We start from the raw sequence: 24621 nt of genomic DNA on the forward strand, positions 1-24621 counted from the left end.
ACCAGCACCTGCCCTGGCCAGGCAGGTCTGCCCTCGTGGGGTGCCGCTGGACTGGGTGCAAAGCCATCTGAAGAGCCTTTCAGATGTTTGCCACTGCCCCAGGGACGGGCCTGCACAGGAAAAGCTTCCCACACTTGTCACGGTCCCCTCTGCCCCTGCCTGCCCTGGGCTCCCTGGCAGCTTGGAACCCCTGAGGAAGGGGCAGCCCAAGACTTGTTTCTATTGTTATGGGCTGAGTTGTGTGCCCTCCAAAAGATATGTTGGACCCCAGCACCCAGTACCTCAGAATGTGATCTTGTTACGGTCTTTCCAGAGGTAATCAGAATAAAATGGGATCGTTAGGGTGGCCCTAATCCAATATGAGTGGTGTCCTTATAAAAAGGGGGAAACGTGGACACAGGGACAGACAGGCACCCAGGCAGACGCCTGTGAAGACTGGAGCTGGGCTGCCTCACGCCAAGGAACCCCAGAAGCTGGGAGAGAGGCCGGGGCACGTCCTCCCCTGGAGCCCTCAGAGGGAGCACGGCCCTGTGACACCCTGCCCTCAGACGTCCAGCCTCCAGAACCGTGAGAATAAATTTCTGTTGTTTAAGCCCCCTCACTTGTCGTACTTTGTTATGGCAGCCCAAGCAAGATTAAAAAATTGTGACCTTGCTTTACACACAAGGAAACTGAGGCTTGGGGAGACACAGTAACAGTCCTTCAGTCCCCAGGTGGGTGGGGAGGCAGAGTCACGAAGCCAGGAGAGAAGAGGATGAGGGCGAGGTGGTCCTCGGGGTCCTGCCACACCCAGCTCACCCTGCTGCCTGGCAGCCCTGCCTTCGCCTCACTTGCCCTGGCTCTTGCCACTGCTCCTGCTCCAGGGCCTTTGCTCTCGCTGTCCCCTCTGCCTGAAGGGCTCCTTCCCCAGACACCCAAACCGCACTCCCCCTCGTGTCCCGCAGGTCTTTGCTGAAGTCCCGGGCAGTCGACCTGTCTAAGGCAGTCTTCCCTCCCTTGGTCCCTGCTCTGCTTTGCTCTGTAACAGAAAGCGCTGTCTGATGTGCTGTGCATTTTGATTGACTGTTTCTTGTGTGTCTCCCTATCGGAACAAGAGCTCCAGGAAGTCGGGACCTTTCCTCTTTTGTCTACCCCTGTATCCTGATGCCCAGGCCAGGTAGATGTTAGAGCTGAGGATGACAGTGCTGGCCCTTCCCAGGCCCCATTGGCTCAGGCCAGTGTCTGGAAGTGAGGTCGGTGCTGTAGGTGGGTTCAGGACCCTGGGAAGCTGTCTCCTAGAATTGCTTTTGACATGCCCAGAAAGGCCTCTGTGCTTGTCACCAGATGCATCTGATCCCTGAGTCCCCAACATGGGTCTCTTCTCATGGGCAGAGGAGAGACTGCCCCTTCCCAGATGAGCTGCCTCTGTTCTCCGGCTCCAGGATGGCCAAGTGGAGGTGTGCAGGCACAGAGGCTGGAGGCGTGGAGCTGAGCGAGGCAGAGGCATGTCTACGAGCACACGTGGCCAGCCCAGGGACACAGGGGACCTTGGGTCTAATCCCATCAGGCCTGGGCTCCTGGCCTTCTGCCCACAGAGACCCCCTCCCCCCCCCCCATCATCCCATCTTTTGGTCTCATCTGCCAGCAGATGGCATCATCCAGGCTCTCCAGAGGGAAAAGTTTCCTCCCCCAGCTTGGGCTGGAGTTCCAACTTCCAGGTGTTGATCTTTGTGACTCCAAGGCTGGAGCCAGGTGGGGATGGTGGGGAGGTCCCGTGGTAAGGTCCTTGTTCATCACCTGGTTGGTGCCAGGCCGAGTGGAAGTTGGCTGTAGTGTGCAGGGCTGAGGTCTCAGGTCTGACTGGGGTAGGCGGGGCCCCCACCTCACCAAGCAACAAAGCGTGGCGAGGTGGCTAGTTGGAGGGTGGTGTGCTGAGGGTTCCCATGGGCTCTGACTGCGCTGGACAAGGTCAGCAGCTGGCTGAGTCCAGGAGCCAGACCCTTACGGGGCTCGGTGTCCACTGGGGTTCCTGGTGCTGTCCCCTGGCACAGCCTGACAAGCAGAGGGGCAGGCAGGGAGGGAAGGGCCTGGGTAGGCCTCCAGCTTAGTCACCTGCAGCACCCCTGCCCGCTTTTCTTTAGGAAATGATTTCAACTTGCTACAAACTTGAAAAAATAGAACAAAGAATCCAATATGCTTTGCCCAATTCCTCCCAACTGTAACACTTTACCTAACCACAGTAAACTGTATTACAACCATGAAATTAGCATTGACCTTTTCTGAATTTTACCAACTGTCCTGCTAATAACCCTTGTCTGAGTTCAGACCCCTCATCCCACTTAGTTGTCTCTCCTTCAGTCCAAGACGGCTCCTCAGTCTGTCTTTGACTTGAACGATCCTGACACTTTCTGAAAAGCACTGGCCAGTTTTTTGGGTAGAAGGGCCTTCCTATGGGTTTGCTGGATCTTTCTTCACGATTACATTCAGGTTTTGCCTTTGGGGCTTTAATGTGGATACATGTTCCTCTCAGGAAGCCCTCCATACGTCCCTTTACTGGTGCTTTTTTCATTTTTATCGAGGCATCAACACACAAAGCAACACACGTCTTTCAAGTGCATCCTCTGATGTTGGTCGTGCGCACCTTTGGTCACCTGGTGAAGGGGTCTCCCAGGTTATTTCTTGCAAAATCACTGTATTCATTTTGCAGTTAGAGTCTGGGGCGGGTGGGAACTCTGCAACTCTGCCCAACTGACAACCCCCGTCTGTTTCTCATTCTTTGCCCTGTGTCTAGCACCCCTGGCTTTTGTCTGCAGCAGCCACCGTGCCGGCTGCCGACGGGAGAGCGTGTTCCCGGCGTTCCTGGGAATTCCCGCCTCAGCAAGAACGGTCCCTGCTCCACGGCTCAGCACCTTTGTCAAGGCTCCTCGCGCAGGATCAGCAAATGGAAAAGTGCCAGACACTTGCGCACACTTGTCTTTTTCCCCCTAGTGGTTATGTTTAATGCTTTTAAATGGAAAAATGGGTGATGTCTCTATGTGTACGGTCTCGTCCGCACCGTCCACACCGCAGAGGCACCCTCTACTCCCGGTTCCCGGCGTCCTCCTCGTTCTCCCGTTCCCGGCGTCACCCGCGCTCCCTGTTCCCGGCGCCCCTCGCGGCCGCCGTCCTCCGCGCCACGAGCCCCGCCCCGGCGGCGACCGTTAGCGCGGCCCTGGCCTCAGCTCCTGGTCCCGCCCACGTGGCCGCGCCATTGGGCCGTGCGCCGTGGCCGGGAGGGCCGCGCGCCGCCGATTGGCTGCCTCTGCAGCCCGCTCTGCGGTTCCCCCAATGCGGGGCGGCCGCGCGCCGGATTGGCCGCGCGCGCCAAGGTCCGCCCTCCGCTCGCCCCGCGCGGCAGGCGGGTCCCGCCGACTGGAGAGCGCCCGCGCGGCCCTTCTGGAGGGCGGCGGCGGCGGCGGCCGGGCAGTAGGGGTTTCCGCTGCAGTTGGGCTGCGGGCAGCTCGGGCCGGCCGCGGGCGCCGGAGGTAGGTGCGGGGCGCGAGGGGCGCCCCGCGGCCGAGGGAGCGGGCGGGCGGGCGGGCGGCGCTGCGGCCTGCGTGAGGCGCGCCCTTCCCCTCTCTCCCTCCCGGGCCGAGGCCGCCGGCCGGGGTCCGGCGGACGGCGGGGGCGCGGGCGGGCCTGGCCTCTCCGAGTCCCGGCCTTTGTGAAGCATCATGGCCACGGGCCTCGGAGCGCGGGCGGGGGGCCCGCCAGGGCCGGGGTCTGGGCTGGGGCCGGGGGCGGCGGCGGGCCCCGGGCCGGGGGGCGCCGCGCCGGTCGCTTTCCTCCCGGGCAGACACCGGGGTGTGAGGAGGCCCCTCGTCCCGCGGGCCCGAAGCCGTAGATGGCTTTCAGGCGGGAAAGGTACCAACAGGGGCGGTGCTCGCCCAGGACTCTGCCGGGTGTAACACAGTTTGGGAAATCTGAGAAGTCGCCCGTCTTCACCAAATGCTCACGGACTGAGTGTCACGTAGGTGATCAGGATATGGTTTTGTCGTAACAATGACCATGATAGAAATAAGTGGAAGGTGGCAACCTGTTGACAGTGGTACCTGTCGGGTGTCGTCCGATGGACTTGGGTTGCTCAGGGTAGGAACTTGATTTGTCATTTGCATGCTTGCATGTACCTTGTTACCCGGTGCACGACAGTCCATTCTGGGGCTGGGGACTGTGCCAGGCCAACCACTAGGCGGGGATCCTGTTTCCTGGCGGCGGTAGAGTGGGCCAAACCCTGCCACAGGCGGTCACCCACCAGAGGGAGTGAATGGCCAGTCGGCAGTGCCGCCTGTAAGCGCGGGATGTGAGGCCGATGGAGAATGACAAAAGGACGGGATGAGGTCATACTGCTGCTGGGTTGGGCGGGAGGCTGCAGCGCGGAGAGGCTTGAGCGAAAGGCAGCAGCCACAGCGCTGGACCATCACTGACGGCACCTCCATGCCAGCCCAGCAAACGGACTCCAGTGAAGGGCACTGTCCAAGCGTCTCGGTTTTACCCTGTGCCGGGATCCAGGGGAGCCTGCTGCAAGTCTGCTGCTGGCTTACGGTCCACTTGGCAAGCAAGGTTTGCATCCGCGTGTGCAGTCAGCTGAAGCAGTAGTGAGGCCGATGGCAGGAGAGCCACCCTTTGGGCCCTTTGTGGCCAGCCACTGTGCAGGGCACTTCCCAGGGGTTTTATAATCTAACCGTGACCTTGGGGGTAGGAAAGTGAGTCTGACTGGTTTGGCCAGTCTCGGCTTCAGGTTGGAGCTGCCCTCTACTCCTTGGTGATCTCGTCCAGTCTCCTGGCTTTAATGCCGTCTCTCCTTGACATCTGCATCTCCATCTCCAGCCCTCGCCTCCCTTCTGAGCTGCAGCCTTATGCCTGTGGCTGCCTCTTCCACATCCCCACGTGTTACTTTGATGCCAAGTAGCCATGTGTAAACCTAAACTGTGATCTTCACTCACCCCAAACACTCCCCATGCTGCCTTCACCACCTCTGCGCGTGACACCTCTGTCCTTGAATATAGAGTCACTCCTAGGCCTCCATGCAACCCTCAGGACAGTTTCTCACCACCTCCAGCTTGACATTCTGGTCCAAGCTCCCGGTGAGCCTCTTTATTCTTTTCTTTGCTCTCACCCTTGCTCCTCCTACTGTCCACCCACCTGGGGTTTTTCTGGACCTACAGTGGTTCTTTTAAACTGCAAGACTGTAATCCCGAGGCAGTACAGACTGGAGCCAGCTTACCTGGGTGGTAAAGCAGCTCCACCACTTTCTAGCTGTGTGACCTCGAGCAAGTTGCTTCATTTCTCTATCCTTAACTTTTTCTCACAGTGCTGTGTGAGAGCTGGTGAGTGACAGTACATAAAGTGCTTAGAACAGGGCCTGCCTGAGGGTTGGTTGCCACTGCTGACCTTGGATCATGTGACCTCACCGCTTGGACCCTTCTGTCCAGTGGCCCATCTCTCAAGATAAGAGCCGGAGTCCTGCTCTCCCTCGCCCTCATTGACCTGGCCTCCTCTCTCCCCCCTGGGCATACTGCTGTCACCTGCCACCCCACGCTCCTACCTGGAGGCCTTTGCTCTTCTCGCTGTTGCCTGGAATGTCCCCTCCTCCCACCCCAGCTACCCACCCGGCCCACTCCTCTACCTTCGGGTGGACGTTGGCTGTGAGGCCTTTGCTGCCCACCCTTTTTGAAGCTACCTCCCCTTCCCCAACTCCTTGCCTTGTTTTTTCTTGAACGGTTCTCAGTTTTTCTTAGTTGTTACTTGTCAGTCTCTCTGCTAAAATGTGAGCTCTGTGGCCAGGGGTTTTGTCTGTCTCATGTCTTCAGCATGGTATGTGTGTACCACCTGGAAGGTATTGATAGGTACCGACAGGCAACAGGAATGGTAAGGAGCTTGCTTAGGATGGCCTGCTGTGGAGCCCTCAGCATGAGCTGCTGCCCTTGGGGCTGGGCAGCTTCCCTGAGCTCCAAGGACCACACTCTCCACGGCTCCTTGGAGACTCCACTCTGCAGCTCTTCAAGGCTTCTATTCTTCAGTTTTTATCATTATCATCCTGGCTTCGTGCTGCTCTTAGCCTTTGAACGTGGTAGCAGGTGTCCCCGTCCTATGCCGAGTGTATCTTCAGTGCCCCCCGTCTCCTCACATCTCTTCATGTTAGCCTTTTCAGCCCCAGAATCACGAGTTGGCTCTTGCTAGGGTCTCTGCAGACCTGCCTGGTGCCGAGGGGTTTGGTCCTGGTCACATCTGTGTTCTGTAGCACTGGGTATGCTGACCTTCTGTCCTTCTCTGAAATGATCTTTCTTGGTGCCAGGAGACTGGCCCTACTCCACTCAGTGTTCCTCGTGTGTGTCTGGCTACAGCCTCAGCGATCACTGCGGTTCTGAGTCTGTCATCATTTGTGTGCTATGTTTCCTTGGTCCTTAGCACCTTTGACAGACATACCTGTGGGGGAGGTATTATGTTAAATTCCCACTGAATTCAGAAATGTGAAGACATCTTAGAATCTAGGAAATAGATTGACAGTCAGTGGTTGTTGCCCTGTAGTTCATGGTAGCGCCCCCATCAGAGTAGGTAGTCTTTGGGTAGTTGTTGGATGAGTTAATCAAATCTAAACAAGTCTCTGGTTTTTATGTTATGTCCCCTTCAAAGTTCAACCACCACGCTCTGTCCCTTCACTGTAAACTTCTTAAACATGTGGTGTCTGCTGTTTCCTGTTCTGTCTGCAACCAGCAAGGTGCCCCGAGTGGGCGTGGGCACGCACATGTGTCTGCATCCGCGTGCATATGGCATGTTTGTGCGTGTGTCTGCACGGTGTGGGGGTGTACGTGTGAGCACATGTGTGCGTGTCTGCACGTGCTTCTGCTCTGGTGGGTGCCCTCCCTCCTGCAGGCCCCTGTGTTTGGATGGCCCCCTGCCCTGCCTTCTCAGCCTTGTGTCTTCCTTTCCGTTGTGCTTCTCCAGAGTTGCGTCCTCAGCCCTCTTCTCGGTCTGCATTCCCTCTCTGGGCGGCCTCTCCTGCGGTTTGGGTGACCGCCTGGCTGATGTGTCCTGGCGGCCTCAGCCCCGTTGGCCGGGTCTGCCCAGAGGCTTGGGGCGCCCTCCTTTGCAGGCCCTGCTTGACTGTCCCTCTGGGGAGAGGCCTCGTTGGTCGTCACGGCCCCCTTGTCCCAGCTCTTCACCTCTGCCCACTCAGCAGTGCGGTCAACTCTATGTCTCTGCTGTTCTCGAGGGCACGGGCACTGTGCCTGGCGCAGCTGTTGGCCTCCCTTCTCGAGTAGGGACTGAATTGTGGCCTGAGGGTCTCGTCACTCCCGGTGGCTTCTTGTTGCCCCCCAGGATGGAGCCAGGCTCCGGGTGGCTCCCAGGATTCCCCGTGCCTTGGCTCCAGCTGTCTCCTGCGGCTCCCCCGACCCACCCTGGCTGGGCTCCCTTCCCTGCGGCCACCACCCCTACCTCTCCCGGGAACAGAACCCCGCCACCTCTGGCTCCCCCAGCCCGCTGCATCACTGTCCCCATCCACGTGCCCCAGGGTCCCGGGTGACAGAGCCCCTGGCCCTAGTGCCGCAGAGTTGAGCCGAGGGTCTCCCGCTTGCCCTCTGACTGACCCAGCCCTCGCAGGTGAGTGGATCCATGTCGCTCTGGTGCTGGAGGGAAGCTGCACACCTTCTGTGTGTTCTGGAAAGGGCAGCCTTGCATTGCATGCTGGCTTGCCTTGTAAACTGAGTTAGGGGGTGCTGCGGTGAAGTTTAGTGGAGGATTTTTTTTTTTTTTAATCCTTTTTGAGCCTAAATATAATATGGTTTTTGTGCTTCTCAAGTTGGAATTACAGTGGACAATTAAAGTATTTAATTTGGGACTTAAGGTACAATTTAGGTTCTGAAGAAAAAAGTAAAGTTCAATTGTTTTGAAACATAGAAGGTTCTCTTTTTAGGCAGCATTCTTTTAAGTTTTCACTGTGCTGTCAATAGCACTGGGCTCTTGGTACCAGGACACGGAGGGCTCTGTTGCGTTGTGACGACGCCTTTACGTCTCTTTGCAGGTGGAGGAAGACGGGTGCCCCTCCGGCTTGAGGACAGACTCGCTTAGTCGTCAGTCATTTAAGCTGAGTGCATTGTGATTTCCAATAATTGAGGCAGTGGTTCTAAAAGCTGTCTACATTAATGAAAAGAGCAATGTGGCCAGCTTGACTAAGCCGCCAGCGTGTGCAGCGCGGGCAGGACGGCACCCGGGTCTCGACGGACTTGTGCATGTTAGCTGTATAGATTTATGTAAGGTTTTTTAAAACTCTGGTCTTTTAAAATAGTCTTAACCACTTTTACTATGGAGACATGTGAGAGCCCCTCTCCTCTCCCGCGTGAGCCCGCAGGAGGAGCGGTGATGGAGAACCAAGCTTGCCCCCTCCGAGCGCTGCCCCGTGGACAGTCTCCACCACCTCCCCTGCAAACGTCCAGTGATGCAGAGGTAATGGACGTTGGCTCTGGTGGTGATGGACAGGCCGAACCCCCTGCTGAGGACCCACTCAACTTCTACGGAGCTTCTCTTCTCTCCAAAGGATCCTTCTCTAAGGCCCGCCTCCTCGTAGACCCGAACTGTAGTGGCCACAGCCCGCGCACCGCCCGGCACGCACCTGCGGTCCGGAAGTTCTCCCCTGACCTTAAGTTGCTTAAGGATGTAAAGATTAGCGTGAGCTTTACCGAGAGCTGCAGGAGTAAGGACAGGAAGGTGCTGTACACGGGAGCGGAGCGCGACGCGCGGGCAGAGTGCGGTCTGGCCCTTAGCCCTGTCAGTGGAGACGTGCATGCTTGTCCCTTTGGCGGGAGTGTTGGTAACGGGGTAGGCGTAGGGGGTGAGAGTGCGGATAAGAAGGATGAGGAGAATGAGCTGGATCAGGAAAAGAGAGTGGAGTACGCAGTGCTGGATGAGTTAGAAGATTTTACTGACAATTTGGAGCTAGATGAAGAAGGAGCAGGCGGGCTCACGGCTAAAGCGATCGTGCAGAGAGACAGAGTGGATGAAGAGGCCTTGAAGTTCTCCTACGAGGTATGTCGGCGTCCCCTCCTTTGGAGCACTCTTAGCAAAACCCAAAGAGAGGTGTTTGGGAATCGCAGCATCTCTGTAAAGCTGATGTTGCAGAGGAAAGAACACCCACAGGAGGTGGAAACGTAAATGTGAAAAGAGAAAGCCGTCAGGAGTCCAGGTTTTCAAACTTTGCTAATGAAAAGTTTGGCTGACAGGTCTGCCTCGTACCCTTGTCCCAACTGAGTTGGAAGGAGCTGCTGGCCACGCTCCCTGGTGGCACGGGCACCTGCCTGAGCGTGTGCTTCAGCTGGCGGTTTCATCCCATTTGTTTTTCAGATGATCACGCAACATAGAGGCACACCTAGGCCCCCGAGAGCGCCTCCTTTCTGTGTCGTTGTCAGTGACACTGTGACACTTGCCTGGAGGGCACCGGGGGGCTGTGGTGTCTGAACAGCATATTTTGCAGGATGATTTTGACAACGATGTTGATGCTCTGCTGGAAGAGGGCCTCTGTGCTCCCAAAAAGAGGCGGATGGAGGAGAAATACGGAGGAGACAGCGACCACCCGTCAGATGGAGAGACAAGTGTGCAGCCAATGATGACCAAGATTAAAACAGTGCTCAAAAGTAAGTCGGGCCAGGAAGTAGCTAGTGTTCACGGGGCTTTGCACGTACGGGCATGAGAGCCCTCGGTGTCAGGCAGCAGGTGTGCGTCTGAGGCCAGGAGGGTCCTGTCTGGTGACAGGAAACAGACAAGATGTGAGGACACACCCAAATGCATGATGGTCCAGCTGCAGGTGGTGCAGATGCTGTGGAAACCAGAGCAGCTGGGCTTGTGCGGCGTGGCGGGGAGAGGCCTTCTGAGGGGGTTGGGCAGATCCCTGGGGAGGGGGCATCCAGAGGTGTGGATGGTGGGCCCAGAGGCGGTTGCTCGGCGCGGTGGCTGGTGATGGTTGCAGTCCGGGTTCTAGATTCTGTGCCAAGTGTTGGGGGAGCCACTGGAAGCAGGCAGGACTCGTTCCACAGTCTGGTCTGAAAGCACGGCTCGCGGTGCACGTGTGACTCCTGCATTTTGAGTGGGCAGAGGTGGAGGGGTCGGAGACGCGGTGGGGAGCAGTCAGGGGGCGCCCAGAGCTGGCCCGTGCAGCCCCCCTGCTGACGCGGAGAGGTCTGAGGGGGCTCCGTGTCTGTTTCTGTCTTGGCCTGGAGGCGCCTCTCAGTGTCTAGGTGGAGGTGTCAGGTGGGCGGTGGAAAGGGGCTGGAGGGATACAGGACTCAGGCACACAGGTTACACCTTCTGCTGAGCACCAGCGCAGGTGGCCAGCATGATGGGAGGAAACCGAGGGTGGCCGGCGTACAGTCTCCTGGCTGCGGAGTGGACATGTTGGCAGTGCTGGGCTGCGCGTCTGCCAAGTGGGCCGCAACAGGAACAGTAACAGACTATGAGATGCACGTGAGCTCTCCGGGTAGCCAGGCCAACTCTGTGACAGCTCACTATCGCAGACATGCCTTGTCCCATGATGTGCTCAGCTTGAGCTGTGTGAGTGCCTCCTTCTCCTTACTTAGCCCAGAGCTGGTTGCAGACAGCTCCCAGCTCAGCCCACGGTGGGCATGGGGGTGCCTGACGGGGTCTGTGCGTGTCCAACTTCACATTCCCTCCCAGGGCCGTCCTGACGCAGGTGTCCGCTGGTGTTGGCCACGTGTGGGTGTCAGACCTGGCACAAGGGTGTCATTCCCTTTTCTGTGAGAGCAGCTGGTGCTGTTTTCATCTCATATGTGTCTTTTTAGATTTCACTTGGTTTTTCACTTTCGTTTCTGAATTTTTAACTTGTTCCCAATACCTGTAAGAAAAATAAGTTTTACTTAAGTCTTTGCCATGTGCTTTTTTCAGCAGCCAGGGCTGTCAGTGGCAGCTCGAACAGCACAGGCTTGTCACCTGGTCACAGGGAGCAGTGATCCACAGATGTGCAGTTACTAGCGAAGCCTACCCAGGCCCTGCGGTGCCTCTGGCCACACCTGTGGGAGGCGGGCGGGGAGTCAGTGTCCACGGTGCTTGCCAGCCGTGGAGGCAGAGCTGTGGCAAGGCCCTGTGTCTTGCAGAACCCTGCTCTGGGCTCCGTGGTGTGCCTGTGCTGTTCTAGGCTGGGGAGTATAGCAGTGAGCAGGGTGGACAGCTTCCTGCTGCACGGAGGGACTTGGAGCCTGTGGGTCACACCCAGAGGGACAGGCACAGCAGCAGAGGGAGAGCAGAGTTTTGCAGGTGGGGCTGGCTGGGGCTTTCTCTAGTGGAGGGCGGGGTGTTCCCCCACTACTACTTCTTAGAGGTTCTCTGTAACGTTGGGTCCACCTTGCTGTTGTTTCTGACACGGGTTGTAACTTTGGAAACATCCTGACAGTTCTTACTCAGTTACAAGTGTCTTTAAGTGATTGCAGGGTGTTCTTGTCTTCTGTGCAGGTCGTGGCCGCCCACCTACAGAACCACTGCCGGACGGGTGGATCATGACGTTCCATAACTCCGGAGTCCCTGTGTACCTGCACCGAGAGTCTCGGGTGGTCACCTGGTCCAGGCCATACTTCTTGGGAACGGGAAGCATACGGGTAGGGGACGCGTCAGTCGTGAATTTAGTCTCGTAAGTTGTAGGAGGAGCATGCATGTCTGCCCACGTTGCATTGCAGCCAGACAGGCAGGTGAAAGGCATCGGACGTTCAGACGTTTGGGGCCATCCTTGTAATCTGTGTTGCAATTTCACTATCCACAGAAACATGACCCTCCTCTGAGTAGCATCCCCTGTCTGCATTACAAGAAAATGAAAGACAATGAGGAAAGGGAGCAAAACAGCGAGCTCTCCCCCTGTGGGGAGGTGTCCCCTGCCAAGCCCCTGAGCCGATCTGCAGAGCTGGAGCTCCCCCTGGAAGAGCCCGACGCCTTGGGGGCTGACTTGGGGCCCCCAGATGAGAAAGACCCATTGGGGGCCGAGGCCGCCCCCGGGGCCCTGGGGCAAGTGAAGGCCAAGGTGGAAGTGTGCAAAGATGAATCAGTTGGTAAGTTTCCAGAGTGAACTTGGTCCCTGAGGAGGAAGGGACCTGTCCGTGCTTGCCTGTCCATTCCCTCATGGCTGGAGAGGCCGTCTCCCCGAGCTTAGGAGATTCTGCCTGACCTCTTGCTCCCAACCCGCACACTGGTGCTGCCCTGCCTTTTTCTCTGGTCATGTTAGCGATCTTTCCTCAAGTCTGGCTTTTCATGAAAATGGGACATGCTCGCATGGAGTCCTGGTGTACCAGTGTGCAGAGTGGGCGTCTCCACCATGTGGTGTGGGTGCCGCCCCCTTCTCAGACCCTCAGTTGCTCTCGGGTGTGGGGCGTTCCTCCCTGTCCCTCCTGCATCTCTTCCGTGGTGGCAGGCTGTCTTAGCCCCCATGCGTTTTCGGGGTCTCTGCCTCTGTCCTACTGCCCGGCCTGTCTGGGAACTCCTGCATGTGAGCGGCTGGGGCTGCTGCTGAGGAGGGGGACAGTGGTGTCTAGCTCCCCGTCCTGGCCAGCTCTGTCAGCGTTTGGGCTGTTCTCGGGACCCAGCTGGAAGGGAGCCCTCCCTATAAGACTCTAACTTGACGGTCTGCCTCTTCACAACGTCCTTCCGCACACGCAGGACACACCTGAGTGTGCTCCTGTTTTTCTGAAAACACCTGCCTCCCACCTCTGACCTCATGGCGCTTGTTTCCAGACTCGCTTCTCTGCACTCATGTGTAAAGAACTATGTGGTTTCGGTTTGTCACTAAGTGTGCAAGCATGTTGTTCTGTAGCTCACGTGGAATCTCAGGCATCTGCCTGGCTGGGAGGAGGGGTGCAGGCAGGGCACCAGCAAGGCTGACAGGAAGCCCTGGGGTCCTGGGGGAGAGGTGGGACGAGTGCCATGGCCCTGAGCTGCATGCTTGCTGCAGGGCGTGGGGGCAGCCACGGTGGGCACCTGGTGCCTCGGCTGCTGCTGGCCGTCCGGCACCTGTTTCCGTATGGGGAGAAAGGTCCCAAAGGCTGGTTGTGCTTGGCTTTTTTTTTTTTTAGGTTCCTTTTTGTTTGTTTATTTTTGTATTCTTATTCTTGCTCTAAATAAACTAAAGGACATGCCAGAAATTTGTCCCTAGGGGACCTGGCAGGGTAATTTGAGCTGGCAGAATGAAGGAACGTGACTCTTTACTTCCCTCGCCCTTGGAGAGGAAAGGGGAAGGGGGGGTATCGTGTGGCTGGGACCTGTCCTGCTCACCGGGTGGAGGGTGTGACCCACTGGTTGGGAGTCCGTGACTTGGGTCTCTGGTGAATCCCGTATAGACCTCGAGGAGTTTCGGAACTACCTGGAGAAACGCTTTGACTTCGAGCAAGTTACCGTGAAGAAGTTCAGGACATGGGCTGAGCGTCGGCAGTTCAACCGAGAAATGAAGCGAAAACAGGCTGAGTCAGAGAGGCCCATCCTGCCGGCCAATCAGAAGCTCATCACTCTGTCTGTGCAGGACGCGCCCACGAAGAAAGGTGAGCGGGACTCGCAGGTCTGATGTTCCTGGGATGTGTGCTCCAAGGGTGCTGCATCGGCCTGTGTCTGCCCTGCGGCGTAGAGGTCCTCTCCCTGCGGGCTGAGGTGTGGTCGCTGCGGCCCCTGCTGTTGCTGAGACGGCCCCTCTTGTCACAGAGTTTGTCATCAACCCCAATGGGAAGTCGGAGGTCTGCATCCTGCACGAGTACATGCAGCGCGTCCTCAAGGTCCGCCCTGTGTACAACTTCTTTGAATGTGGTGAGTGTGACCTTCCCCATCTCACTCCTAAAGCATCAAGCACGTCACTGGGGTTACCGCCGGGGAGGCGGGAGCTGACTGTCAGTCCCCTCTGCTGGGTAGGAACGAGAGGGGAGGTCGAGGGGGATCAGATGGTCACCTCCCCACACCCCCTCCCCACTGCGCCTCCGAGGGTGGAGGGGCCGCAGCCCTGCAATGGCCACCAGCTGTCCTCTGGATGCCCTCATCACTCTTTAGTGAAAACCAGAAGCTCAGCGTCCGCCATCGTCTTCCTGCTTCTCTGGCTCACAATGTCTGCATCCCACCGCTCGCGCTCCTCCATCCATCTTTCTCAGACGTTGGTCCCTGTCCCCCTCGACTTCCTGACCATGCTCTCTGCCTGCTGACTGTCCCTCAGCCCCATCCCAGTGCCTCAGGGACCCCCCCGCCAGGCCTCTGCCTTCCAGCAGCAGCCCTACCCCCACCTCGTCTGTCTGTCAGTGTGAGCAGATTGTGTATGTGCACGTATGCTTTTAACGTCTTGGTAAGTGTGTTTTAAAATGGTAATTTTAATTTTAAGAGAACCCAAGTGAGCCTTTTGGTGCCTCGGTGACCATCGACGGTGTGACCTATGGATCTGGAACGGCAAGCAGCAAAAAACTTGCGAAGAATAAAGCTGGTAATGTGCCTGCTTGGTGTCAGAGACCCGTGTTGGCCCACCAATGGCTAGGGAAGGCTGTGGATGGGGCAAGTCTGTTTTATTTATGTAATCTACTTGGATCTTTTTAAATTATGTACTCACTGGAAAAGATTCAGATAGAAAAAGTAAAACGTGAGAAATGAAAGTAGAAGGCCCTTTTCCACTCAGATGGCTGGGCCAGCGCCTCCCGCCCCGTCCCCAGTGCTCACAGATGCTGGTTTCTTTGTGCTGCCTGAGCCCAGGGCACCGTCTGTTTAAACCCAGCAAGCCAGGGGTGTGCTGAGAAGGAGAACAGGCGGCATCTTCCTCAGGTGGTTTTGACGTCCATGAGGACAATTTTCCAAGTCCTTCCAGCTCCAGACTTGGGACTGCCACTCTCGGAACACAGCCAAGCAGGCCCTTGGGAAAGCTGGTGGTTTTTGGTGGACGCCTGATGCTCCTCCTGCCCGTGGCCTGCCGCTGGCTATATTCCTGGTACACCTTGTTGTTGGCGTGCTTTTCCAGAAGCCACTTAGCCCCAGCACCAGGGTTATTTGGCCTCTTCTGGGGAGTGGACCACATCGCAGGCACGCGATGGATGTACCCCGGGCCCTGGCGCCCCCATCGCCACACTGTCTTCAGAGCAGCTCTGCCCCTTACAGAGTGCGGAGCGTTTATTGCAGTCTAACCGAGTCTTGGGTTGGTGGAGTGTGCTCCGGGGCTCAGAGTGCCCCTGGGCCTTGCTCTCTTCTGGTGGCGAATGCCGAGGGTGATGGGACCCCACCTTACTGTCTGGCTGACCCCGTGTGAAGCTGTGCTGGGCTCACAAGCTCTGCCTGGTCCCCAGGAGGCCTCCTGTCCATTTTAGAGAGATTCTCTCCAAAGGCTCTTCCTGCTTCACAAGTGGGGTGTTCCTGGGGTCTCGGAGCAGAAGCCTGTGAGGGTCCCATAGTGGGTGGGGCCATCCTCGTGGTGCCCCGCCTCCCACCCCCACCCCATGCTCCTCCCCACATGCTCTTCATTTTGCACCCCTGTTCAGGGGGTGCCTGCACTCGGCTTCCCGCCACCCCTGCGCTCGGGCCTGCAGGCACCTCCCCAGAGTGTCCTTTTGGCCTGGCTGCTGCTCCCCACTGCACCCTCTGCCTGTGCCTCACCTGCAGGCTCTTGGGGCTCTGTCCCCGGGGCCCAGGCTCCCCTCGGTCGTGGGGACCCCACCCTCACCCTCAGGGTTCCTCTTTCCACAGCCCGGGCCACGCTGGAAATCCTCATCCCGGACTTTGTTAAACAGACCTCTGAGGAGAAGCCCAAAGACAGTGAGGAGCTGGAGGTGAGGGTCGTGAGCCCGCCCTGGTGTCAGGCTGTGCTTGGGTTTAATCGCCCTGGTGCCGGGTGCTCCGTCTCTTGTACTTCATCAAAGAGACCTGCTTGTCTTTGTGCAAGCAGAGGAAATGTTCTTGTCGGAGATTTCTGTCATTGTGTCTTGCCATGGGTCGTGAGAAACTGCGGGTAAATGTTTCGGAAGGAAGCCACGCTCTGCTGACAGCAGATCCAAAGTGGAGTGAGCCTTTGAGGCAGAGGCTGCAAAAGCTAGATTGTTCTTTATGTTAAGAACCATTTAAAACTATTAAGTTTTTTGGGTAAATATGGTCCTATGATTATTTGTAGCAAGGGCTTCTCACTCTGAAGAATGCATTCTTATTTATAACACCATAAATTTTTCCCTTTTAAACTACACAGTACAGTGGATTTTTGTACATTCAGAATATTTTCATCACTCCAGAAAAAACCTCTGTCCCCATTAGCAGCCACCCCCATTTCTCCCCGTTCCCAGCCCCAGCAGCCACTCATCTACTTTCTGTCCCTGGATTTGCCAATTCTGACGTCTTCTGTCAGTGGAATCATACGATGTATGTTCCTTTGCGACTGGCCTCTTCCACTTCACGTGCTATGTGAGTTGTGAGTATTATCAGATTGAGGACGTTTCTTCCACTCCTGGTTTGTTGACAGTTTTTGTCAGGAATGGGTGCTGGATTTTGTTTTTTCTGTTTCTGTTGAGATGATCTCGTGGTTTTTGTCTTTGACTTTACTGATGTGGGGGGGTGTTTCATTGACTTTTGAATGGTAAACAAACCTTGCATTCCTGGGGTAAATCCCACTCAGTCATGGTGTATAAATCATTTTTATGCATTGACAGGTTTGGCTCACTGATATTTGTTAAGGATTTTTGCAGCTGTACTTATAAGGGATACTGTTCTGTATTTTCTTTCCTCGTGATGTCGTTGGTGTTGGTTTCAGGGTAATACTTGCCTCATAGAATGAGTTGGGAAGTGTTGCTTCCTCTTTCATTGTGTGGAATAGTTTGCGAAGGATTGGTATTAATTTTTTTTTTTAAGATAGACCACACGCTTCCTTGATGGTACAGTGGTTAAGAATCCACCTGCCAATGCAGGGGACATGGGTTCGAGCCCTGGTCCAGGAAGATCCCACATGCTGTGGAGCAATGAAGCCCTGCGCCACAACTACTGAGCCTGTGTGCCACAACTACTGAAACCTGTGAGCCTAGAGCCCGTGCTCCATCACAAGAGAAGCCACCGCAATGAGAAGCCCGCACACTGCAATGAAGAGTAGCCCCCGCTTGCCACAACTAGAGAAAGCCCGCGCGCAGCAACGAAGACCCAACGCAGCCAAAAAAAAAAAAGATATACCATGCAAGCACAATATTTATTCATTTATTTATTTATTTATTTATTTATTTATTTATTGGCTGCACTGGGTCTTCGTTGCGGCACACAGGCTTCTCTAGTTGTGGCGTGCAGGCTCTGTGGTTTCAGCACACGGTCTTAGTTGCTCCGCGGTATGTGGGATCTTAGTTCCCTGACCAGGGATCAAACACACGTCCCCTGCACTGGAAGGCAGATACTTAACCACTGGACCACCCGGGAAGTCCCGTTATTAATTTTTTAAACACTTGATAGAATTCACCAGTGAAACAGTCCGAGCCTAGACTTTGCTTGGTTTTGAAGTTATTTATTTACTGATTCAATCTTTTTGTTATACATCTTCAGATTTTCTACTCCTTCTTGAGCCACTTTTGGGATTTTGTGTCTCTCTAGGAGTTTTCCCACTTGATCTAGGTTATCTAATTTATTGATAAATACACATTCATAGTATTCCGTTATGATCCTTTTGTTTAAACTTTTTTTTTTTATAAATTTATTTTATTTTTATTTTTGGCTGCATTGTGTCTTCATTGCTCCGCACAGGCTTTCTCTAGTTGCGGCCAGCAGGGGCTACTCTTTATTGGGCTGCGCAAGTTTCTCATTGTGGTGGCTTCTCTTGTTGCGGAGCACAGGCTCTAGGCACGTGGGCTTCAGTAGTTGTGGCACGCGGGCTCAGTAGTTGTGGCTCGCGGGCTCTAGAGCACAGGCTCAGTAGTTGTGGCGCATGGGCTTAGTTGCTCCATGGCATGTGGGATCTCCCCGGACCAGGGCTCGAACCCATGTCTCTTGCATTGGCAGGCGGATTCTTAACCACTGCGCCACCAGGGAAGCCCCTTATTCCTGATTTTTAGCAGCTTGAGTCTTTCCTTTCTCTTGGTCAGTGTGACTAAAGGTTTGTCAATGTTGTTGGTCTTTTCAAATATCCAACTTCGGTTTTGTTGATTTTTTTCCTATTGGTTTTTTATTTTCTATTTATTTCTGCTCTTGCCTTTATTATTCTTTTTTTCTGCCAGCCTTGGGTTTAGTTTGTTCTTCTTTTTCTAGTGTCTTAAGATTAAGGTATTGATTTGGGGTCTTCTTTTTAAATGTGGAGTTCACAGCTATAAATTTTCTTCTGTGTACTACTTTGCATCCCGTAATTTTGCTTTAATATATGTTGTGTTTCTTTTGTCATTTGTCTCAAGGTATTTTCCTAATTTCTCTTGTAATTTTGTTCTTTAAACCAGCAGTTATTTTAGGAGCATTTACTTTTCATATATTTGTGAATCTCCCAAATTTCCTTTGGTTATTGATTTCTAACTTAATTCAATTCCATTGTGGTTCAAAACATAGTTTTTGTGATTTCAGTCAATCCTTTTAAGTTTATTGAGGCTTGTGTTGTGACCGCCTGAGAGGATGTGCACTGTGTGTTTCTGAGTGGAGTGAACAGGCATCTATGGGTTGAGCTGGTGTGGGGTTTGCTCTTCTCGTTCTTGGTGGGTCTTCTGTTCTGTCTGGACTGGTGTTGAGTCCCCAGCTGTTACTGTTGAATTGTTTATTGCTCCCTTCACTTGTCAGGTTTTGTTTCATGTATTTTGGGGCTGTTAGGTGTGTATGTGTTTGTGATATTGTGATATAAAATACACGTTTGGTCTTTGTCCTTGGTTCCTGGTGGGACCTTCTAATGTAGTAAATAAATTAACGTTTGGTTTTTGTCTCCAGTTCCTGAAATAGTTCCAGTTGATAAAAGTGAAGGGAACGTTCTATTCTAACCCCTTCAACTACGCCTGAGTTCATGTTCAGGAGGTGACTTTTGGAAGCCCCGAGGATGGGGGTTGGTTGCCAGGGGAACCATCATGTAGTCAGAGGTTGGACTTCCAGCCTTGTCCTCTGCCTCCCCCAGTGCCCGGGGAGGGGTGGTGCTGGGGGTTGGGTTCATCCTTCGTGGCCAGGGTCTGAGCAGCCTGGCTTCACACAGCGATGCCTCCGCAGACACCCTGACTAAGGGGCTCGGGGTGCCTCTGGCTGGCGGACCCATTGAGGTGCTGGGGGGGCGGGGTTGTGCTCAGAGGGGGATGATTTCCTGCTTGCTGGAACCAGGGCCGCCTCCTGATGCTGGGTGGGGAGGAAGCCCCCTCCCTGCCAGAGCAGCAGGTTCCAAGGCTTCTATACGAAGAGGGCAGGGCTGGGGTTGATGCTGCCACAAGCCGAGGGACACCTGGGGCCCTAGTAGCTGGACAGTCTGGGAAGGCACCTCCCTGAGACGCCTCGAAGAAGCGTGTGGTTCTGCGTTATGGCTGTCCCGGGAGGGGGGCCACAGTCCTGAGTGGGAGCCGGGGGCCATGGGGTCAGAGCCACCTCTGGGCTGGCGATGCCCCTGTCACCAGCTTCCTTTTTCTCCCTGAACCAGCTGGGCGTCGCCTCTTAAGAACCTTGGTCACGTTTCTGTTCTGCAGTATCTGGTCACTTTCTCTCTTCTATAACCTCACTTATGATGGTTTTCAAGCTTTTCTTCGAAGGTTGTGTGTCTTTAGACTTCTGACCGGTCGTCTGATCAGCCTCTGATTCAGGATGGGCTCCCCAGGCCAGCGGGCAGGCAGCCCGGCCCTTGCCATTCCTCGTTTGTGTCATGGGCTGCTGGGCGGGGAGGTGTGGGATGTGGGGTGCAATGTCTCCGAGAGGTAGTGGTGGGGGCAGGAGGCCCCTGGGAGAGGCGGCAGCACGGGAGCCGCTTCACGGGGCTGTGGGCGTGGCCAGCACTATGACCGGCTGCTTCATTTTGTAGTATTTTAACCACATCAGTATCGAGGACTCACGAGTCTACGAGCTGACCAGCAAGGCTGGACTGCTATCTCCCTACCAGATCCTCCATGAGTGCCTTAAAAGGTAAGGGGGGTGGGTGGTGGGGTGCTTCCCTGGCCATCGGGCATGGGGGCCTCTCTGGGGTGCCCAGCACCCTTCCACCCAAGGGGCCAGATGGCGTGTGGTGGGAGAGTCCCTCCTCTTGGGCGGAGCAGCGGTTTGGGGAGAAGGGTTGGTGCTGTCTTGATGGGCCCTTGGAGGGCTTTCAGGAAGCAGCCATTTCGTCCCCCTCAGCTGATGTCACCTACTGTCTGTTTTCTCCTACAGAAACCATGGGATGGGGGACACCTCCATCAAGTTTGAAGTGGTTCCTGGTAAAAACCAGAAGAGTGAATATGTCATGGCGTGTGGCAAGCACACAGTGCGCGGCTGGTGTAAGACACACACCCCTCCCCCAATACACCCACACACAGGCTTTCAGTGATCCCGGGGACCACTGCCCTGGCATAAGCCGAGCCTCAGCTGTATGCTGACTGCCCACGGTTGTGCCCACAGCATCTCATGTCCACGTCTGAGTCACAGCTGGCCTGAGTGCAGCTGTGGGTGTCCCGTCCCCGGGCTGGTCATTTTGGCTGGGCTGTGTTGCTCCCCGGCTGCCACCACTGCCCCTGTCCAGCCCTCGGTCCCTGTAAAGGGAGCAGGAGCCTCCTAAGACAGCAGCAGAGCCCCCCGCAGGGCCCTCTGCTATTGCTGGGCACCAACTGTGCTCTTCACCTAATCTGGTGTTTGGATATAACCTTACTTGAAAAGAAACTTTGTGTAACTACTGTGAACACAGACCAGCACTGGGTAAGTGAGAAGGTCATGACCAAGCAGGCCCTGGGTGTGCCCTGTGCCCTGCAGACACCATTCCTTGCTGAGACCAGCCCTGAGCAGGTGGGCAGGGCATAGGATAGATCCCCCATCTGAGCCAGAGGCCCTTGCTGCTCTCCAGGCCTGTTCTGCACCCTGGCCCCACCTTCTCTCCATCTAGAAACGTCCCCAGCACAGGATGCCCTCTGGATGCTCCCCCACCCCTGTGTCTGCCCTGCAGGTGCGTCCTCTGTATCGGCAGATGTGGGCTGGGGGCCGCGAGGCCTCATAAGCTATGGCCTTGGGTGTGTCCTGACCTCCCCGAGCTTCTGATGGGCTGTTCTGCAGGACGGGCAGGGCTGAGGTGCTGTGCCCAGTGCAGCGGCTGCGCCTTCTGCCCCCTCCCGTCGGGAGTGCCCCTGTCTGGACGAGGTGGCCCTGTGGATGGCTGGTATCTGTGACTCCCTCTCTCCATGTTTCCTCTCAGGCAAGAATAAGCGAGTCGGGAAACAGTTAGCTTCTCAGAAGATCCTTCAGCTGCTGCACCCACATGTCAAGAACTGGGGGTCCTTGCTGCGCATGTATGGCCGTGAAAGCAGCAAGATGGTCAAACAGGTAATGGGGCCCCCCGCTGGCACGGGGGGCCAGGGGCAGAGTCAGGCTCTGGCTGCACGGGGAGGGGATGGGGTGCGGGCCGGGGCTAGAGGGAGAGCGAGCAGACCACACACAGCTCTCCTCGGCCAACTAACCCAACTTTCAACAGCCCGTGTGTGTCATCTGTTTTGTTTCTGCTCTTTGGGCCAAGATCTCAAGATTTTAGCCAATACCCTTAGGTTTTTGTGTTTGGGGTGGAGAGAAGTACAGGGAAGCGAGGTTTATGTTCTTTGATTTTTTTTTTCCCTGACGTTTACAGAAACAGTCTGGGTCACCAGCCACCCCAGTGAGTGGTGGGTGTGGAGGGTGGGGACTGTGGGTGGTGACCCCCAGGCCGTCTGTGAAGAGCTCCTTGCTCTCGTCCTGACAGGGTGGGTGAGGGGAGGGGAGACTGGGCCCCAAGGTGCTTGGCCCTGCGTTGCTGAGCCTCTGCCTTCAGGTCTGTGCTTCTGTGCATCGTGCTGGGCTGTGAGTGAGGGGAGAAAGCTTGCTTGGGCCCGTGGTGGGAGCCCCCTGGAGCTGGCAGGCGAGGTGTCCTTCCAGGGGCAGGGGAGTGTGGCACCCATGGCCAGCAGGCATCCTCAGATATGGTTTCTTCACCCTGGACGGGCCTGCAGGGAGTTCAGCGTCTGGGCCCCACAGGCTCCCAGGGGCCGCAGTGCCGGGGCGAGTCCTGTCCTGCAGTGTGCTGTCCCCCCGGCCGAGGCTGTGTCCTGGTCGCTCCTGCCTGAGGGCTCTGGGCATGTCGAGTGCCTGGCCAGTGGCTATGTCAGAGGCCAAGGGGGCCGGGGAGGAGGAGGAAGCAGTGGCAGAAGTGGGGACAGCTGGCAGGCAGCCAGCCAGGTGGGTCAAGGGAGGGGTGGCCCCAGACGGTCCTGCGAGCCAGCTCTGCTCCCCAGGAGACATCGGACAAGAGTGTGATTGAGCTGCAGCAGTTTGCCCGGAAGAACAAGCCCAACCTGCACATCCTGAGCAAACTGCAGGAGGAGATGCGGAGGCTGGCGGAGGAGAGGGTGAGGCCCGCCCGCATGCCCTCGGGCTGTGGCAGTGCTGGAGAGCTGGCGGCCCTGGCCTCCTGTGCGCTGATGTGGGGTCCCCGTGGGGCTTGTCGGGGCAGCTTCAAATCCCTGGTGGCTGTGACCTCCTTGACCCTGCACTCCCGGGCATGCGTCTTGATGCCCACAGGAGTGCCAGCACGTGGTGCCCTGCGAATCGCGCACATTCTGCAGCCCCGCCACCAGCCTTTCACCGAGGTTGGGCTGCAGGTTCCCATGTTGCCTACATCCCTGACCTTGGCTGTTCTTCCAGGAGGAGACGCGGAAGAAGCCCAAGATGTCCATCGTGGCATCTGCACAGCCTGGCGGCGAGCCCCTGTGCACTGTGGACGTGTGATGGCTGGTGGTCCGGGCTCAGGGGCTGCCAGCTCTGCTGCGGGGGAGACCTGCCCTCACTCTGCAGCCCCGGGTCTCCAGTCCACAGTCCCCCGCCACTGCGTGTCTGACAGCCAGGTCCACGCAGCTCTTCCTTGGGGGCCACCCACAGGTCTGGGTGGCCGTGTTAAAGCATCGACTCAGCCTGCCACACAGGTGGACACAGAGAGGTGGGAGGTCGCCATGGACCTCTGCTTGTGTGGACATGCTGCAGACTGGTGTTATGAAGGTTTTCATGAATTTTAGTATGTAACAGGCGCTGACAAGAAATGATAGTTGGATGACATGAAATGAGAAAGCCCTGCGCCTGGGGCTCCCGTGGGCACCGTAGGGACCTGGCCAGAAGGTGCACGCTGGCACCCCATCCCCTTCCCCGCCTCCTGGGTTTTCCTTTTTTCTCTGAAAAAGTTATAGTTAGGAAGGAATATTTCAGACCTCTTTGGTTTAAAATAAACACAACTTAGTATCAGAACTATTTTTCAGAGGCTGTAGGCAAACCACCAAGGTGATCATTCTTTGCCTTGAAATGCATTGCCCGTGATGTGGATGAAGGCACCTGTCCCTGCCCAGCTTGCTGCCCCTGCCTGGGCTGGGGTGCAGTGCATTCTTCTAAGTCTTAATGCCCCCAAAACATGCCTTCTTAGACACTGAGGCCCCTCACCTTCGCTGGCCTCTGGCAATTTTTTACTAGATTTTTGCACAGTCAAGTCTGTCCACCCATCAATTTTTAAAGCTTTTATGATATTTTAGCGTTTGGAAAGAAACTTTTACAGTGAGAGTAGAAGATAGATTTGGAATCATGTAGCAGATATGAACAGTTAACGCATTTTAGCTCGTGGACTTGAGAGGAAACGACTCTCAGTGCAGTGCGTTCACATGCTGGTGCTCCTCTCCAGAGCTGGTGCGAGCATGTGGGGGCGGCACTGGATTTTGAGAGCAGCCGCCTGGTGCAGCCAGGTGACTAGGTGGCCCCTGTGGACAGGTGTGGGGTAGATCTGTCCCCTCTGAGGCCCAGCAGTCCAAGTTGGTTGTGAGCCGTTGGCTCCCCGCCCCTGGCACCTGTTCAGGGCACCATGTGCTCATGGCACAGTGCTGGACACCTCCCCTTGTGTGGTGTTTTTACAGGAGACAGTATTCTCTGTTCCCTGCCACCCCCCATGACTGAGGTTGGCGCCTGTGCTGACCTTTGTAAAAGAGTCCGCAAATCAAGTTGCTATAATTACACACTTGCTTCTGTCCTGCCCCATCTGCAGTTGTGAATAACCATTTGACTATAACTGTTTGCCCTTAAAACAGTCAGATGCACCACCTCGAACCAAAGCTTTGTGCACACTGGAGGCAGGTGAGCCTCACTGAGGCCTCCCCGAGTCCTTCTTTCCTTCCTCTGTCCTGTGTGTGGGTGCAAGTATCCTGTGAACACAGCCATACTGTGGGGGCAGTAGGGCAGGGGGAGCCTGTGCTGAGGCCACTTCTGGGTGGCCACCACCCTTTGTGTACCTCCCAGGTGGTGGCTGGGCCTTGGCTGTAGGGGTGAGCCTTGACTGTCTGAATGCATAAAGCAAAACTGTCCAAAAAGGAAATGGCTGGTCTGTTTTTCTTCTGGCCATGGGTCCTCAACTGGCCAGAGCTGCCCTGAAGGCCAGAGCAGCTGAGCAGTGTCCCAACCCCACCCCTAGCTCTTGTGGTCACTGGGAGGTATATTCCTTTGGGGATGGGACTGCAATGA

General features: G+C 56.0%; 1 protein-coding gene across 3 annotated transcripts; it reads left to right on the forward strand.

Annotated features, from left to right (window-relative positions):
* Positions 1 to 3378: 3378 nt before the first annotated feature.
* DGCR8 (DGCR8 microprocessor complex subunit) lies at positions 3379 to 24475 on the forward strand. Of its 3 annotated transcripts, XM_068562731.1 has the most exons (15): positions 3379 to 3503; positions 8042 to 8270; positions 8369 to 9042; positions 9488 to 9647; positions 11476 to 11618; positions 11780 to 12062; positions 13344 to 13541; positions 13699 to 13800; positions 14360 to 14458; positions 15703 to 15785; positions 19943 to 20043; positions 20287 to 20393; positions 21299 to 21426; positions 22365 to 22478; positions 22774 to 24475. In XM_068562731.1, the coding sequence occupies exons 3-15, from the start codon at positions 8380 to 8382 to the stop codon at positions 22855 to 22857; spliced, it is 2265 nt and encodes a 754-aa protein (XP_068418832.1). In that variant the 5' UTR covers positions 3379 to 3503; positions 8042 to 8270; positions 8369 to 8379; the 3' UTR covers positions 22858 to 24475. The 3 variants fall into 3 exon arrangements, with proteins under 3 accessions (XP_068418832.1, XP_068418830.1, XP_068418831.1); XM_068562729.1 differs by having other exon boundaries at positions 8042 to 9042; XM_068562730.1 differs by having other exon boundaries at positions 8042 to 9042; positions 22368 to 22478.
* The last annotated feature ends 146 nt before the right edge of the window (positions 24476 to 24621 follow it).

The sequence above is a fragment of the Eschrichtius robustus genome, chromosome 14 (assembly GCF_028021215.1).
Source record: "Eschrichtius robustus isolate mEscRob2 chromosome 14, mEscRob2.pri, whole genome shotgun sequence".
In the NCBI taxonomy this organism is placed as follows: domain Eukaryota; kingdom Metazoa; phylum Chordata; class Mammalia; order Artiodactyla; family Eschrichtiidae; genus Eschrichtius; species Eschrichtius robustus.

Bases quoted from the DNA above. Each gene is read 5' to 3' on its own strand.
- DGCR8 (XM_068562729.1), top strand. From the start codon at position 8,323: ATGGAGACATGTGAGAGCCCCTCTCCTCTCCCGCGTGAGCCCGCAGGA. The intron at 9,043-9,487 runs GTATGTCGGCGT...CATATTTTGCAG, and splicing joins CCTTGAAGTTCTCCTACGAG to GATGATTTTGACAACGATGT. The intron at 15,786-19,942 runs GTGAGGGTCGTG...TTCATTTTGTAG, and splicing joins AAGACAGTGAGGAGCTGGAG to TATTTTAACCACATCAGTAT.